Raw genomic sequence first — 14,730 nt, forward strand, 5'->3', positions numbered from 1 at the left:
GTGATTATAGTTGTTAAGAAGTGTAGAGAGGTAAATAGTTGAATATTCCTGATTAAAAAAAATATTTGTTCACTATCTTTGTTGATGATACTTTACACTTCAGTTATGCCGATGGCAGCTAATAATAGTTCAAAATGCCATTGCCATGTTGTCACAAGCAAAGAACTGATAGTTCGAGCAATTGTTACAATAACATACACCCCTAATTGTGCCTATCAACATTCTCTTTTGAAGCTTGAAAAGGGATCACAGCAATCGTGCAAGCTGAAGTAATATCACGCTGAAAATACACGACTTACCAACATCAATCATCATCTTGTATGACTTGTGACAGCGACTTGGTGTTGCCCAGAGACTGCTTCTGTACACTAGACATGTCACGTTGCAAACCTGCCACTTCTGAGCTTGTGAAACTGATATTATACTGTGCTGTGTGTAGATTATCCTTGACTGTCTGAAGACCTTGTTGAACATTGCGCATATCAACGGTTGTTTGGTTCATTTCTGTCCCAAGTCTTTCCAGCTGTTTTGACGCATTTTGTAACACTTCTTTTGTGGACACCATGTCCGTGATCTCAACCAGCAACTGGTTTGTAATGATTTTGATGGACGATGACGTATTTCGGATGAAACCCTCTTCTTCATTCTTGACATCATACAGTGTAGAGTTTACTCGATGCAGCTGTTTATCTAACGCCGAAACATCTGATTGTACTACATTTACCTGCACGGAGTTCTGCTTGATATTGCGACTCATAGAGTCCATCGTGAGGTTCAACAGAAAGTTAGCATTAAGTTTATCCAGTTTCAAGTCTCTCAGTTCAGACTTCACCTGGTTCAACTCATTCGAAGACAACTTCAGTTCAGCCTTCAGCATTGCCATCTCAGACTTCAGAGAGGTAATTTCAGCACTGGCCAATTGTTGTAGGGATTGGCTTGTTTGTAAGTCTGTTTGGGTGTTCTGTAGAACTGTTTTTGTGGTTTGCAGCTCTGTTTTTGTACTCTGTAGATCTTGTTTTGTTACCTGTAGATCTGTTTGCAGCTTCCCTGTGGTTGTCTTAAAGCTAGTCATGGACTGTTCAAGCAATACGACGTGACTCAGTACACTGGAGAGATCAGCACTGCCATCTGGCTTTGTCATGGGTAAAATTAGTCCTGAGACAGAGCAATATAGCAAAATACATAGGAATAAGGTCTGCATTGTAGCTTGTGTCATTGTAAGAGACTGCTCAACATAGAGGCATTTCGCACTTTTATCTTGAATTTCAAGATAATGTAACACGGACACTCCTTTGGCACAAATACGAGGCCAAGAATAGTCCATATTTCATGTTTCCATTATCTATTGCAAAAGCAAAACTCTGACATTTGCTGAATGTATGTGCGAGATTATTCCATTTATTGTGACAATGAAGATGATGACCCAGCCAGCAGAAATAGATGCCGAATTATAAGTAGTATCATTATCGTAAGAATCAGCTATGTGGTAGCCCAGCTTTACAAGTCATGTCTTGCAACATCATATTTTTCATATGTTCTTATCAGAATCGGTCGTGTGGGTGGGTGCCACGCACAGATATCGTAGATGCGTAGACGTTGTCGGACTGTCCTTGTCGATATGTATCAATGGATTCTAAGGGCTGTGAGAATTGCTCTCCTGAGCTTGTCTTGTCGAGGGGTTGACATGGGTGGACGGCCACTACAGGGGCGGTCTCTGACGTGGTTTTCCTGTTGATAACGTCCCATATGGTGTACCTGTGGACGTTGAATTGAAGTGTGGCGTTGCGCTGCGTGGAACATGATGCACTCATTTCTATGTCATTTAAGCTTAGGTGTGAATGGAGAGGAATCTCACCCACACATTCAAAAGTAGTATATTTATGCACTTTCAAAGCTGCTAATGCCTGGTGTCATCGCTGGTTTTCAGTGATCTATACAATTTTCGCAGCTAATATGTCTGTCATGCCCTATGGATTGATTGTATTCTTTGATGTTGAGGTGGTGTTTTTGTTTTTGTTTTGTTTTGTTTTTTATATTAGAGAGGTACTGATTTTAGTTTGGTTATCTGACCTGATTCAGAGAACATTTAATACAATTGTCTACGGATATTCATTGTTTCCTACAAAAAAAAACATGAAATACCGCCAACATTTCTTTGGATGTGTTTCATCTAACTTATTTAGAAACATTTTTCATGGTTCATGAGTGTAAAGAATCCACATCACAATATCTTTTGATTTTTGTATAATATATTTATCAGACGAAAACACGTACTCCGCATCCCTATTTATATACCTATGTATTATATATATACATATATAAATACATGGTGAAGATGGAATCCATATGAGACAAGTGAGTGACAAAGTTGGGGTACAAGCATTGTTAATGTTTTTAAACACTTAAATCCAAGCAGATACATTTCAAAGCAGTCGAAAGGAAACATAGCCCAAACTGCTGAAGAACTTAAATATTTGTGGTAGCGTGAACTCTTAAACATAAGTGAGAAATATCTTTTTTATCGCTCGGCACCATCTGTTGTGTCTCAGACTGTCCTAAATTTTCACTGAACCTAAATTTATGATACTGGGTTAAGGCGTAAATACTCAACACGTAAATAAAAAGTGTCTGCAAGATTGAAGAATAGCAGAGATAATAGTCTCTCCTGGTGATAATATATCATCATAGAATACCCAATTATGACAACGCTAAAGGTAAAAGTTTGGGTGACGGAAGATGGCAACTTAGTTGGCTGATGAAAAGACATTTACAACCTTCAAATACATTTATGTTTACCATGTGAAAACAGGCCTTGGAGAAATACAAGCACCACCACACAGAATCAGATTGTTCCAGTCTCATCGGCACCGCCTTCGCAAGAAACCCTCCTCAGTGTGTACTTGATTTAGTAGAAGATGACTTCGGACATACATATGAAGAGGACATTGACTGTTTTCCTGCCAGAAAATAAAAATGAAACACTCGAAAGAAAACTGAACAGAATTTAAAAAGAATCAAAACGTACCTGTCTGTCTTTTTGTACAAATTCCTGATAGGTGTTAGGAAGGTCGTCGGGTCGGAATATGAATGGCAATGCAACAGTGGATTTCGATTAAGTATTGACAGGGCGCTCAACTAGCCTGACTATGGCTGCACATAGTAGGATTCACATCAATTTGTCAAATTCTGTGAAATTAGTAAATCCAATACCAAGTCCCTGACTTTCTAGAAAAAGGAATCCTGATTGGACTTATCCAATAACTCCCAATGAAACCCAGAAACTAAGAGTTGTTAGCCAACTTGGTTTCAAGACATTCTGAAAACTTTATGGCGGAACAAGATTGTTTATTTTTAATACTCCAACCCATTGAATCACAAAGGCAAATGAATAGGGGTGATGTTACTGTTGAACACAACTTTCAAAAAGAGAATATCTGGAGTACGTCAGAAGACAGACAACATAACGTACAGCACGCCATCACCAAAAGCATTGGCCTTGAAATGTTTCCTGTCAGTCTGTGCAAGGTCTAGAGGGATTTGTGGCCTCAACCCGTTTTAATCATGACGACACTTTCTATCTTGCCATATATACCACAAGCTATCCTTAACTCTGCGATGCATGGTTCAAAGGACAGCCTGTAGGCAAAAAGAATTTTGGCTTCTGAAGAAAAACATGGTCGGTGAGGCAAACATCACCACAAGCCAGCGGCTGACGAACCAGAATGCCAGGAACCATATGATCCAGTCGTTGTCACACCAAATAACGCAATAATACGGACTTAGAACTATCCATATCCTCAATTTGTATTCACAAATCACTGATCTGACATGCTACATAATCCTCAAGTCATCTGACATGTAGTTCATTTCCGCCACATCCTCGCACACTCATGGTGTTTCTATGACAAGGGGGGCATCATCGACTTTGATAGTCAGTGTTTGTGAGTCTGTTCAGGGTGGAGCATTCCACGTTCATATTAACAACGCCACTTCTGCTCCGCCAATCACTGCCACCCGATCCCACAAGTCGCCTCCTACAACAAACATGATAGTCATAATCAATTGATAAAATGATGGGTGCAGTTTCATAAAATGCTTTGGTGATGGGTAAAAGTAAAAACAGTGGGATAATGATACTCACATGATGGGATGTCTGATTTGATGAGTGCTGTTGGAGCTTCTAAATACAAGGCAACAGTTAGGGTACGCAGTTTACAAAACATCTTTTGCATAGCTGTTACTGAACGGCAGACATGACACAACACCAATCAATACATCATGTTAAATGTTGAGTTATTTGACCATCCAAAATTATTTTTCAGGATTTGAAATACGGATTAACAATTTTTAACACTATTAGCAATTCGTGTCAGTCTAAGATGAACTGTACATGTATGATCATTTCCAACAATTATATCAAATTTATGATTAAAAAGATGCACCATAGGAATAATGACTTTAACTTAGCCAGGATACGTAGTATCAAGAAATACTGAAGTAATAGCATTGTGCTCAAAGAAGTGCTGAAAAACTGCTATGTTGATAGGATGGAGATATGTTAAATTATTTGGTGTTGCATTGAGGTATCTATCTATGCATGCTGACAAAAAGAGAGTTTGAGTACTGAGAGAACGGGGGCGTGGTAGGACGGGAACAAAGGGAATAATCGAGACTGGGTCACAGAGATAGCTATGTCCCACTCCATCAGGTTATGACGACACGCGATGAACCAAGTCACCGTGCCTCACAACCGGATACCGTCTTGTTGCCCTTCACGACAAGCGATAGTGTGTTGTGGACCGTTTGTAACCAACGAGCCCCTCGGTGGCTTGACAAGCAGTACATTACATGACTTCTCTATAGACAAATCTGATATTCCATTGAAGCATGTCTTGCCCATTTTGTGAAAAAGATTTACCAGGATGACTTGCTGACAAAAAGCTAAAACTGATTTGCACATGCTTCTAAACCTCGAAATGGTTTATATGATGATATATTATCTGAAGGATCAATTAAGAACTAAAATAAGTGTGTATAATCGATGGAGCGCGATTACAGGACTGAAGGCGTTACAAGAGAAAACCGATGAGGATTTGAGTTTGGTGGTAAAAGTATCCCCTGGCTGATTGTTAGTCATCAAGACCAAGCACTGGCTACAATGCATGTGTACGAAATCGTAGCTATGTAACTTGTCATCCGTCATCTACTAATAACAATTGGATAGGTAAATATTTTCGCAAAATCAAGAATTTGTCACTTGTTAGTCGAAATAACGTGTTAAAAACAGGCATTACGAAAGATATGAATGGCAGAAAGTTTATATTACATAAAATTCGTATCCCATGATGTTAATGTTACAGAATAATATGTCATACCATAGCCTCCCTTTTATCCTAATGAACACATGTCTCGTGCATGAAAATTATCTAAGGGAACAGGCACATTGACATCATCATATATAAGGGTATAAACAGCGCATGTCTGTGCCGACTTAGTATAATCAAATCTAAATATGGCATTTACATGCAACACCCGAGTTACGGCTGAACAAATGATCAAAAGATAATGACCTGATCTAAAGATAGTTGGGGCGACTATATAATAAAACATGATGACCAAATTGCCCATATACGAAACGGTGTATCCTGGCAAAAAGATGCACTTCTTCATCTCGTTTGTGCTGATCTACGCAGGTAAATATATTGGTCATGTTCTGCCCGCTTCCATACATGTTGCAATTTTTAGGCCTTAGGTTTGATTGATACATAAGCTAAACTGTGGCTCTTTACTGTATATTGCTAAAATGTATTTTTTCAAATTAGGGTGTGTGTCTTGGTTGTTTAACATCGAATACAGCAATATTCCAGCTATATGACGGTGGTCTATATGAATAATCCAGTTTGAATAAAAAAAATCAATTGATTATTATTGTAAGTTGACCGGCTATCAACCAAGTCAGCGACCCTCATCAATCAATCCTCCTTACGGTGCGGGGACCGCTTCGTGCCGAAATGTCCACTATGCGGATGTATAGCCAATATCAGGAATATCAATGCAACTTGTCATTTGGTTTATTTGTTTGATGTTCAACGCAAGACTCAGCAGTATTCTAGCTATATGACGACGGCCCGAGAAGTAATCGAGTCTGGACCAGACCACCCAGTGATTGCTATTGCGAGCAACAATCCATGCAATCGGGGTACTATTAGGTCTTATGATCGGTGTGCGTTGCAATTGCTGGGACCCCTTGTATTCTGGAATCACTGGCATACTGTGGCGTCATATCTTCTACGTCACAGTGCTTGACCATCCTTTTCCACAGAACTTCTAAAGGTTTCAATTGTCTGAATATTTATTATATTTATTTGAAGCTTATTTTTTTAATTCAACAGTGTTATGATAATAATATGGTTTGATTATTTCGAATTAAACATTGGCAGATTAAAATACTATCGACATTCCAGCTTGTGAAAGAGATTAACTGATTTTCCAACTTTGTGACTTCTTCAGATACTCGAATGACAATAAAAGGCATTGGATCTACGTTTAGAGGCTCTGAATACCCGTGAATATCCGGGGTAGAATAGGTCTTCAGCAACCCATGCCTGCTGTAAAAGACGAAAATGCTTGTCGTAAGAGGCGACCAACGGGATCGGGTGGTCAGACTCACTGACTTGGTTGATGCATGTCACCGTGTCCCAATTGCGACGATCGATGTTCACGATGTCAATAATTGGATTGTCTGGCTCAGACTCAATTGTTTACAGACCGCCTTCATATAACTCGTCTTTTGCCTCGTGAGACAACAACAACAAACCTAGATAACGTTAATCATTTCGCTCAAGAGAAAGTATCTGACAAGTTATCATCCATACAGATATTTTGATATTTCAAAGTAAATAAAGCTCATATTAGCGCTTAACAATGCATGCCTTTGGATATATTTGCATTTTATTATCTATTATCATAGAAGCCTGTATATTTGAAATAGGCACGTCTAGACAGGTAAACGTCGTGTAAACAAAACCTCTTTGACATATCCCTGATTTTAAAATAATACGAAGACATGAATGACATGGGAAACACGTTTCTGCATTGTCTTTAATTGAGTTTGTGTTATCTCAATAACGTTTTAAACATTGCTTATTGACTGAAACGAAACTATATATTTAATATTAAAATGAATATATATTGTTTTGAAATTGGTAGCTATTTCAGTTATTTGAAAATATTCATCACCTTTTAGTGCATATCAAAATGGATATTAAAGTGAATTGAATTTGGAAATATATCATCACAGATAAGTTGCATGAGTGTCAACAAAAACAGGTGCGTGGATTGAATCTTTCAATGTGCATCTGCATAAACAACATTTCACACGCCATTGACTTAGTAATGTCGACATGATGACGATTTATTAGATGATCAAATATTGCCATATATGACTGATTTAAGTACTCGCGAGTATTTTAAGTGGTTCAATCCTTAAGCGCATTCTGATTGGTTTGTCGAATTTTCACACACAATATTGGTCAGAGGGAGGATTTTCTTGCAGGTTAAAGGATCGTGTGGTGTTGTATGTGCAAAATCAATGTGGTCAAGCAGAAATAATTAAGTGAGATACTTTAATCGCAATATGGATATATGTATGCAAGGAGAATCAAGAGTATACTGACTTTTGTTCATTGTTTGTTCACAGTCAAAGTTTATTGGTTGAGTGAGTTACAAGGTCAAGTCCACAATATTAAAACCGTCCCTTAAATAGGCATCCACAACCTATTAAACGTTCATCTGTTAGTTATTACCATTTTCGTTTGCTTGTTTGTTTATAAAGCCGCAGACGTATTACAGCTACAGGACGGCGGTCTGACAATAACCAAGTCTGGACCAGACTTTCCAATTAATGACATCATGAGCTTCTATCCAAGACATTCGAAACGATGACATGATGACATATGTTTCGAGTTTCCGTGGTAACAATGAGTGAGTGAGTATGGTTTTACGCCGCTTTTAGCAATATTCCAGCAATATCACGTCGGGGGACACCAGAAATGGGCTTCACACATTGTACCCATGTCGGAAATCCACCCCGGGCCTTCGGCGTGACGAGCGAACGCTTTAACCACCAGGCTACTCGACCGCCCCTTCCGTGGTAACAAGTTTCATATATTTATCCACAAGTATTACCACTTCGTGGGATAATGAAGCCTTTTCATCATAATAACCATAGCTTTAGGCGTCATGTCGAGCCCGGTGTATTCAGTGTGCGTGCATAGGCACCGTTGTTTACGCAGTTTATTCAAACTTTGCAATGTCATGAGTGAATGTTAAAGTCACATCGGCAATATTTCTTCCATATCGTGACTAGTGGAAATTAAGCATACATATTATGCACAGTAAACTTGTCGTCGAAGGACAGTATAACAGCCAGTACTATATCAAGTGCGTATGAACTGGAATACCTTTTGAAGAATACATGCCGGTTTATCTGTGTACATCGAACACCGTGAAAGGAATAGTAGAGAGATAGTTGAGTTGATAGTATTTGTAATTTCAATGCGTTTTGTACCAATATTGACAGCAAGCATGCAAATCTAAAGCTGTTTGATGTCAAACCATAATTGCATGTGTTGGGGTAGTTAGAGATGGCACCTATCCATCTGAATATACACCATTAACATGATAATAAGAAATTTGATTAGAGATCTGATCATGAATGTTGTATAGATCCTGTTAGAGAAACGTTTGCAGTTTAGTTTAAGACGTTTCATTTTTTCGGAAATATTGACTTTTTCGTTAGTGTATTGTTGTAAAGTTATTGTTAGGTTTTTTTACAATACGACGGCGGCCTGTAAATAATCGCTTCAGGACCAGATAATCCAGTGATTTATATAATGAGCATCGATCCACACAATTGGGATCGATGACATGCTTCAACCAAGTCAACGAGCCTGACCACCCGATCCCGTTAGTCACCTCTTACGGCAAACATGGTCGCCTTTTACGGCAAGCATGGGCTGCTGAAGAACTATTCTACCCCAGAGCGTCATGGGTCTAATGTATAGAGTGATCTCAATAGTGTCCAACGCAATTCCCTATTTTGACTTGTACTATAAATTCCCGTGTTTGTTCAGGCGAACACTTGATCACGATCGTGTGGACAGGATGCACTCAACTCAGGAACACCTGGTATCAACACTAATTGATCGGAATTCACAGACAAATGCTTTTGATCTTATGGAATAGATGAAAAGGTTCTGCTTTTATCACATATTTCTCATTTACAAAAAAAGTAATGGTTTTATCACATTTTTCTGTCCAAAAGTTTAAATATTAAGGAGGTTTGATAACAGTTGGTTGATCCGCGTATGCGAGTGAGTACAAAACTATAACGGAATGGCCATTGCTTCATAAACATATACACTCCGAGTTCATAACCAGTATATTCACATTATGTTTGTTACATCCACTCGTGTACATCAATATATCATTAACGACATTTAAGTGCATCCTGGTTTGGAATACCACATACTTCTTTCAGGTAATCCATTGTTTGGTGACATATTCCAAAGTCCTTTTTCATAACTGGTATATTCACGATGTGTTTGTTAAAACTTTCTTATATATCAATGTAATAATATTCTTCCACACAATTCTTTCAGGTAATCCAATTTTCGGTGACATGTTCCAAAGTAAAGTCCCAGTTTACAACCAGTATATTCACGATGTGTTTGTTACAAACGTTCCTATATATATCAATGTAATACTATTCTTACACATACTTCTTTCAGGTAATCCAATTTCCGGTGACATGTTCCAAAGTCCTTGTTCATAACTAGTATATTCACGATGTGTTTGTTAAAACTTTCTTATATATCAATGTAATAATATATATTCTTCCACACAATTCTTTCAGGTAATCCAATTTTCGGTGACATGTTCCAAAGTAAAGTCCCAGTTTACAACCAGTATATTCACGATGTGTTTGTTACAAACGTTCCTATATATATCAATGTAATAATATTCTTACACATACTTCTTTCAGGTAATCCAGTTTTCGATGACATGTTCCAAAGTCCTTGTTCATAACTGGTATATCCACGATGGGATACGATTATTACATGCATCAACCAAGTCACCCGGCCCAACTAACAGATCCCGTTAGTTGCTTCTTACCAAAAGCAAAGGTTGCTGAAGATAGTTATGTCCTAGTTCATAACCAGTATATTCTCGATGTGTTTTTAACAAATTTTCTGATATATCAATGTAATAATATTCTTCCACATACTTCTTTCAGGTAATCGAATCTCAGCAGAAATGTTCCAAACTTCAAGAACTGACAGCATTTCAAATCTGACAAAGGTGGATGGGCAGACGGTGTTCAGCTCGAATTTCCTGCTGTTTGACGTGAAGAGTTGCAATAAAGTGCAGTTCGTCGTTAACTTCGACAACGGCATGGCAAGGATGGACATTTATCCGAACAGGAGTTTGCAGGTGCAGTACTGTTACAAGGGCCTTGATTGTACCGTGGAGATGTTTACAGTAACCGGTGACACGTGCGACGGCTATACACCGTTGTGGGTGCAGGTGCAGTTTTATGGCGTGGTTATCGGCGAAGGTTGTGACGTTGAAGAATCCCAACTTTCCTCTTCACCATGGCTGATGTTGTTGTATGGAAACACAAGCATCGGAATCTCTTCTGCAGATGATGCTTGGTGGAGACTGGGTAAAAAAACTCTCCTTTTTGCAGAACAAATAACACAGTAGGGCAAATTACTGAGTCAAAATGAACTTAGTTCATCCATGGTACTTAAGAACAAACCACTTAATCCTGATGTATAATGTCAGATATTGTACAATTTACAATAAAATTAAATCACTTGAACAACACATGGATAGGGAAAAGTGTTTCCCAAAAAAACTGTGGCTCTTTGTAACCAGCTTGTGTGCTTATGTTGTTAAAAGCCGCACTACATAGTATTCTAGCAATTTATATCATATAAACGACAAACCAGTGATTGATAGTATGAGCAACAAACCTCTCAGTCGGTATAGACAATACACGTAGCTACATAACCGAGTCTGACAACCCAATATATTCAGTCACTTTTCCAAATAAAAGAAATACTTGATGGTGGAAAGGTCCAGGATATTTCTCATAATAGAATGTAGACTTAAATTACCGAATAATCGAGGATTAACAATATCAAGAAACCAAGGGAGATAAAAAGATATCAGCTATAAACAACATCAGTCCAAGTAACGAAGTTTCATGCGTTTTAATGCTGGTTGACCACAGGCGAGTCTGCGTGTAAACCTGTGACCACACCAGCGACGACCACCACCTTAACAACACATTCTACAACAACGCCTGCGACGACATCCGAAGCACCAGGGTCTTTGGTGATTGATACAACGAAGAATGAAACCATGCATAACAACGTGAACATGGGGCGATCTGGCGGCGCTGTCTGCAACAACTCCCTGGCTGTGATGACCATGGCTGCTACGTATGTATTGTGCTGTCGAGTTCCATGCAGAGTGAATCAGGCACCATGGCCATGTTCAAGACTGAAACTAAATGATACTGAAAGTATTTGTAAACAGTAAGTAAGTTCAACCTTAGTCACGTCGGAAACCTTTAAATAGAGCCCCTGGGAATGTAGTCAGCAATTTACAGTCAACAATGAGAGACACTTAACAAACAATTCTGCATCATTGATATTCATTCAAATAGTCGCTGCCTAACTAAAACCTACTTACACAGGAAAAAGGTTTTTAAAAAAAGCAAAACAACTTCAAAATTTAAGTTATTGTTGAAACAGGTATTGAATCTTAATACTAACAAAACGTATACCAAATTGTATTTTGATTGGCTGGCACGGCTGCCGCATTCGGAGCCCATCATTGGTGGGAACATATGAAATTTCTGCTCCATTAAACAACAATGAAACACATACATAATCGAGCGATGTTGTTCATGCTGATGGATTCAAATTCCAGACTTGCCGTGAATATGGTAGTTGCTGTAACAGAATCATACATATAAGGGTAAACATCTAAGATCTGCATCTTTTCGGGCTTTCCTCCCAAAGTAAGCTGAGAGCACATGATACAACTGCAATACTGAAATAGTGATAAAAACGGCGTTAAACTCACTCTCTTCTGGGTTCACAGTCCATATATTGGCTAGCCACTACTCTGATATTGCGTATTCCAGGAATAGCTTGTGAGCCTGATGTGGAAGAAAGGCCCGATATAATGCAGGTCACTGACGTTTATCACTTTGCTGAAACACATGAGCACGGGGATGGTGCAGACAAACCTAGAAACACAATCGGGTTGAACCAGGATTTGAACCCCAAAACGGGGTTTCTGGCGTGCCAAAGGGACGCCACCTTGCACAGCGAACTGCGGCCAGGCGTGCCCCCTTATCTTGAGAAAAAGGGAGCACAATGAAAAACAGCGTCAATTTTGTTACAATAATGAGGTAACATCATGTAATTTAAATGTATCTTTTATACCGTAAAACATGCAATGCTATATCTGCGTATATTCCTTTTCAGGTGGATGTTCTTTTTGAAGTACTAATGAAACATACAGCTAGAGCCGATCCACCTGTCGATGCATTTTGTCATTGTTGTCTCATAATGAATTAAAATCTGCCCCGAAAATATGACTTATTTTTAGAGGACTTGTGAGAAAACTGGCAACTTTGAACATGCCATAAAAGGTGGGATGCATTTCTTTCAGTGAGTGAGAGAATGAGTATATATTTATTCCACCCACCGTGAAGATCCGGGGTAGAATAGGTCTTCAGCAACCAATGCTTGCCTTAAAAGGCGACTATGCTTGTCGTAAAAGGCGACTAACGGGATAGTGTGGTCAGGCTCGCTCACGTCTGTCCAATTCATACCATAGGTGCTCTATCAGGTTCAAACCCGGGGATCTGGCGGGCCAGGGGAGAACATCAACGTTGGGCGTTGTCCTGCTGGAATACACCGTTGCCGTTGGCTGTAATAGTGAGGACGTGTGTGTAGGAGAATTTCGTTGATGTATTGTTGAACCGTAAGATTGCCCTTGATATGGACCAAACCTGAACTGCCATAGTGAGAGATACCGCCCACATCATAACGCTACCCCCAACCAAACCTGTACGCAGTTTCCACCGTAACGTTCTCCCCGATGTCTTTAGACCAGTGCTCTTCCATCCCCTCGACGCAGGAGAAATATTGATTCGAGCTCCGTCGCAGTTGAGGCCATATCCTGTGTTAACTACACCAATGCAGTCGTTGTTGATGATGTTGCCGACTCAGTTGATGTGTCGAATAGGACGTCTTGCTCGTAGACATGCTGCTCTTAAACGGTTTCGTGCGGTCTGGTCGTAGATTCAGCGCAGTCCGGGTATTTGGGATGCGGTTTAGGTGGGTCTGGTCCTTTCACGTAGGTCGCGCAGTCGGATGGCGCGATCTTTGGCGGGTGTGGTTACTCTTGGTCGACCCGACATCGGCCGATCACGTATTGACCCATGCGGTGGAAACTGATCCCGTGGCAGGCAATCAAAAACACTGCACTTTAATACAGTTCATAGTGCTGCTGCACGTGCTTCATAGCCCTTTTGTTAATGCATTGGAAGCATTTTCCCGACTACTGGTTTGTATGTACTTGTTGTGATCATTTTGATCCGTCACTTTAACACATTAAACCTCTTCATTTTTCACCTCCTTTTTTTTGGTGCCCTAAGTTTTGCTGATTAATTTTGCTTTTATGGCCAAAAATATCCATATTGCGTTTCCTTTTTTGAGTTCATATTTGCGGATAAAACAGACGTGATCATGTGTTACTTATGGCGCTGGGTGGTGGTTTTGGTTAATGATATATGTGCCGAAATAAACATGAGTTGCTGTGTTTGGTAATGCCTTCACTCAAACACCTTTCTCTTTAAAAACACAATTTCAACACAACAGTTTAAATACGCAATGTTTCGTTGTGGTATGGTGGTTGATGCCATGCAAACTGATGACCTTCTCGTGATGTGTGAGTAATTAAGTTCATAGTCACGTGTTAGACTGAACCTTAAGCCAGTATGATCATTTAAAGTGCAGTGTTGCAGGTCATATGGTAATTTGTGAGAGTCTGAAATATGACATAAATGCAACCAAGCCTTGACAACAGATGGTGGTGAACGATAAATATCACATTTCTCGTACAACGTTTCTAGTTCACAAATACATGTTAACCCCGACATGCTAAAAACCAGGGAATGGAGTTTATTGTGTCATATATTAGGAATAATATTGTAATATGCGACCCTTTTATTGCAGCACTTTGACCTTGCTCGTGCGTTAAAATACTATCTACAGCCAACCTAACTTTCAGAATTCGCCCTGCATTTATCTGACACGTAGCCACAGAACCGACTGCTGACCGTTATTTCCGATTGATCTTGTAGTGCCAGCCTGATGTGTGATCTTGAGACATTTACCTCTATGGTGAAACCTTTGAGCATTGACATGGTGGCGACAAACCTAAAATCACGGAAGAATTCAGAATTTAAACTGATGATTAAAGGTATTCTGGCACGCCAAAGTGGACGCAGCTGAAAGGACTGGGGCAACAGTGTCCCCATTTGTCGTTGTAACTGTTGCTGATTATCATACGGGTGAAGTAAGACGAGTTCTATGGATGAACAACTTCTTTATTACAATAATAATTGTAATAAATTGTAAT

At 39.4% G+C, this 14,730-nt stretch overlaps 2 protein-coding genes across 2 annotated transcripts; one reads left to right on the forward strand and one right to left on the reverse strand.

The window, feature by feature from the left end:
• Positions 1 to 304: 304 nt before the first annotated feature.
• Positions 305 to 1,237, reverse strand: LOC124141315 (meiotic coiled-coil protein 3-like). The gene has a single exon (XM_048402215.1). It carries the CDS (start codon positions 1,214 to 1,216, stop codon positions 305 to 307), a length of 912 nt encoding a protein of 303 aa, XP_048258172.1. The 5' UTR covers positions 1,217 to 1,237.
• Positions 1,238 to 5,644: 4,407 nt separating this feature from the next.
• On the forward strand, positions 5,645 to 12,661 carry LOC124141316. Its single transcript, XM_048402175.1, has 4 exons — positions 5,645 to 5,693; positions 10,298 to 10,726; positions 11,300 to 11,510; positions 12,567 to 12,661. The coding sequence occupies exons 1-4, from the start codon at positions 5,657 to 5,659 to the stop codon at positions 12,589 to 12,591; spliced, it is 702 nt and encodes a 233-aa protein (XP_048258132.1). The 5' UTR covers positions 5,645 to 5,656; the 3' UTR covers positions 12,592 to 12,661.
• The last annotated feature ends 2,069 nt before the right edge of the window (positions 12,662 to 14,730 follow it).

The sequence above is a fragment of the Haliotis rufescens genome, unplaced genomic scaffold (assembly GCF_023055435.1).
Source record: "Haliotis rufescens isolate VD_foot unplaced genomic scaffold, xgHalRufe1.0.p SCAF_25, whole genome shotgun sequence".
Lineage (NCBI taxonomy): Eukaryota > Metazoa > Mollusca > Gastropoda > Lepetellida > Haliotidae > Haliotis > Haliotis rufescens.

Bases quoted from the DNA above. Each gene is read 5' to 3' on its own strand.
- LOC124141316 (XM_048402175.1), top strand. From the start codon at position 5,657: ATGCACTTCTTCATCTCGTTTGTGCTGATCTACGCAG. The intron at 5,694-10,297 runs GTAAATATATTG...TACTTCTTTCAG, and splicing joins GTTTGTGCTGATCTACGCAG to GTAATCGAATCTCAGCAGAA. The intron at 10,727-11,299 runs GTAAAAAAACTC...GGTTGACCACAG, and splicing joins TGATGCTTGGTGGAGACTGG to GCGAGTCTGCGTGTAAACCT.
- LOC124141315 (XM_048402215.1), bottom strand. From the start codon at position 1,216: ATGACACAAGCTACAATGCAGACCTTATTCCTATGTATTTTGCTATAT.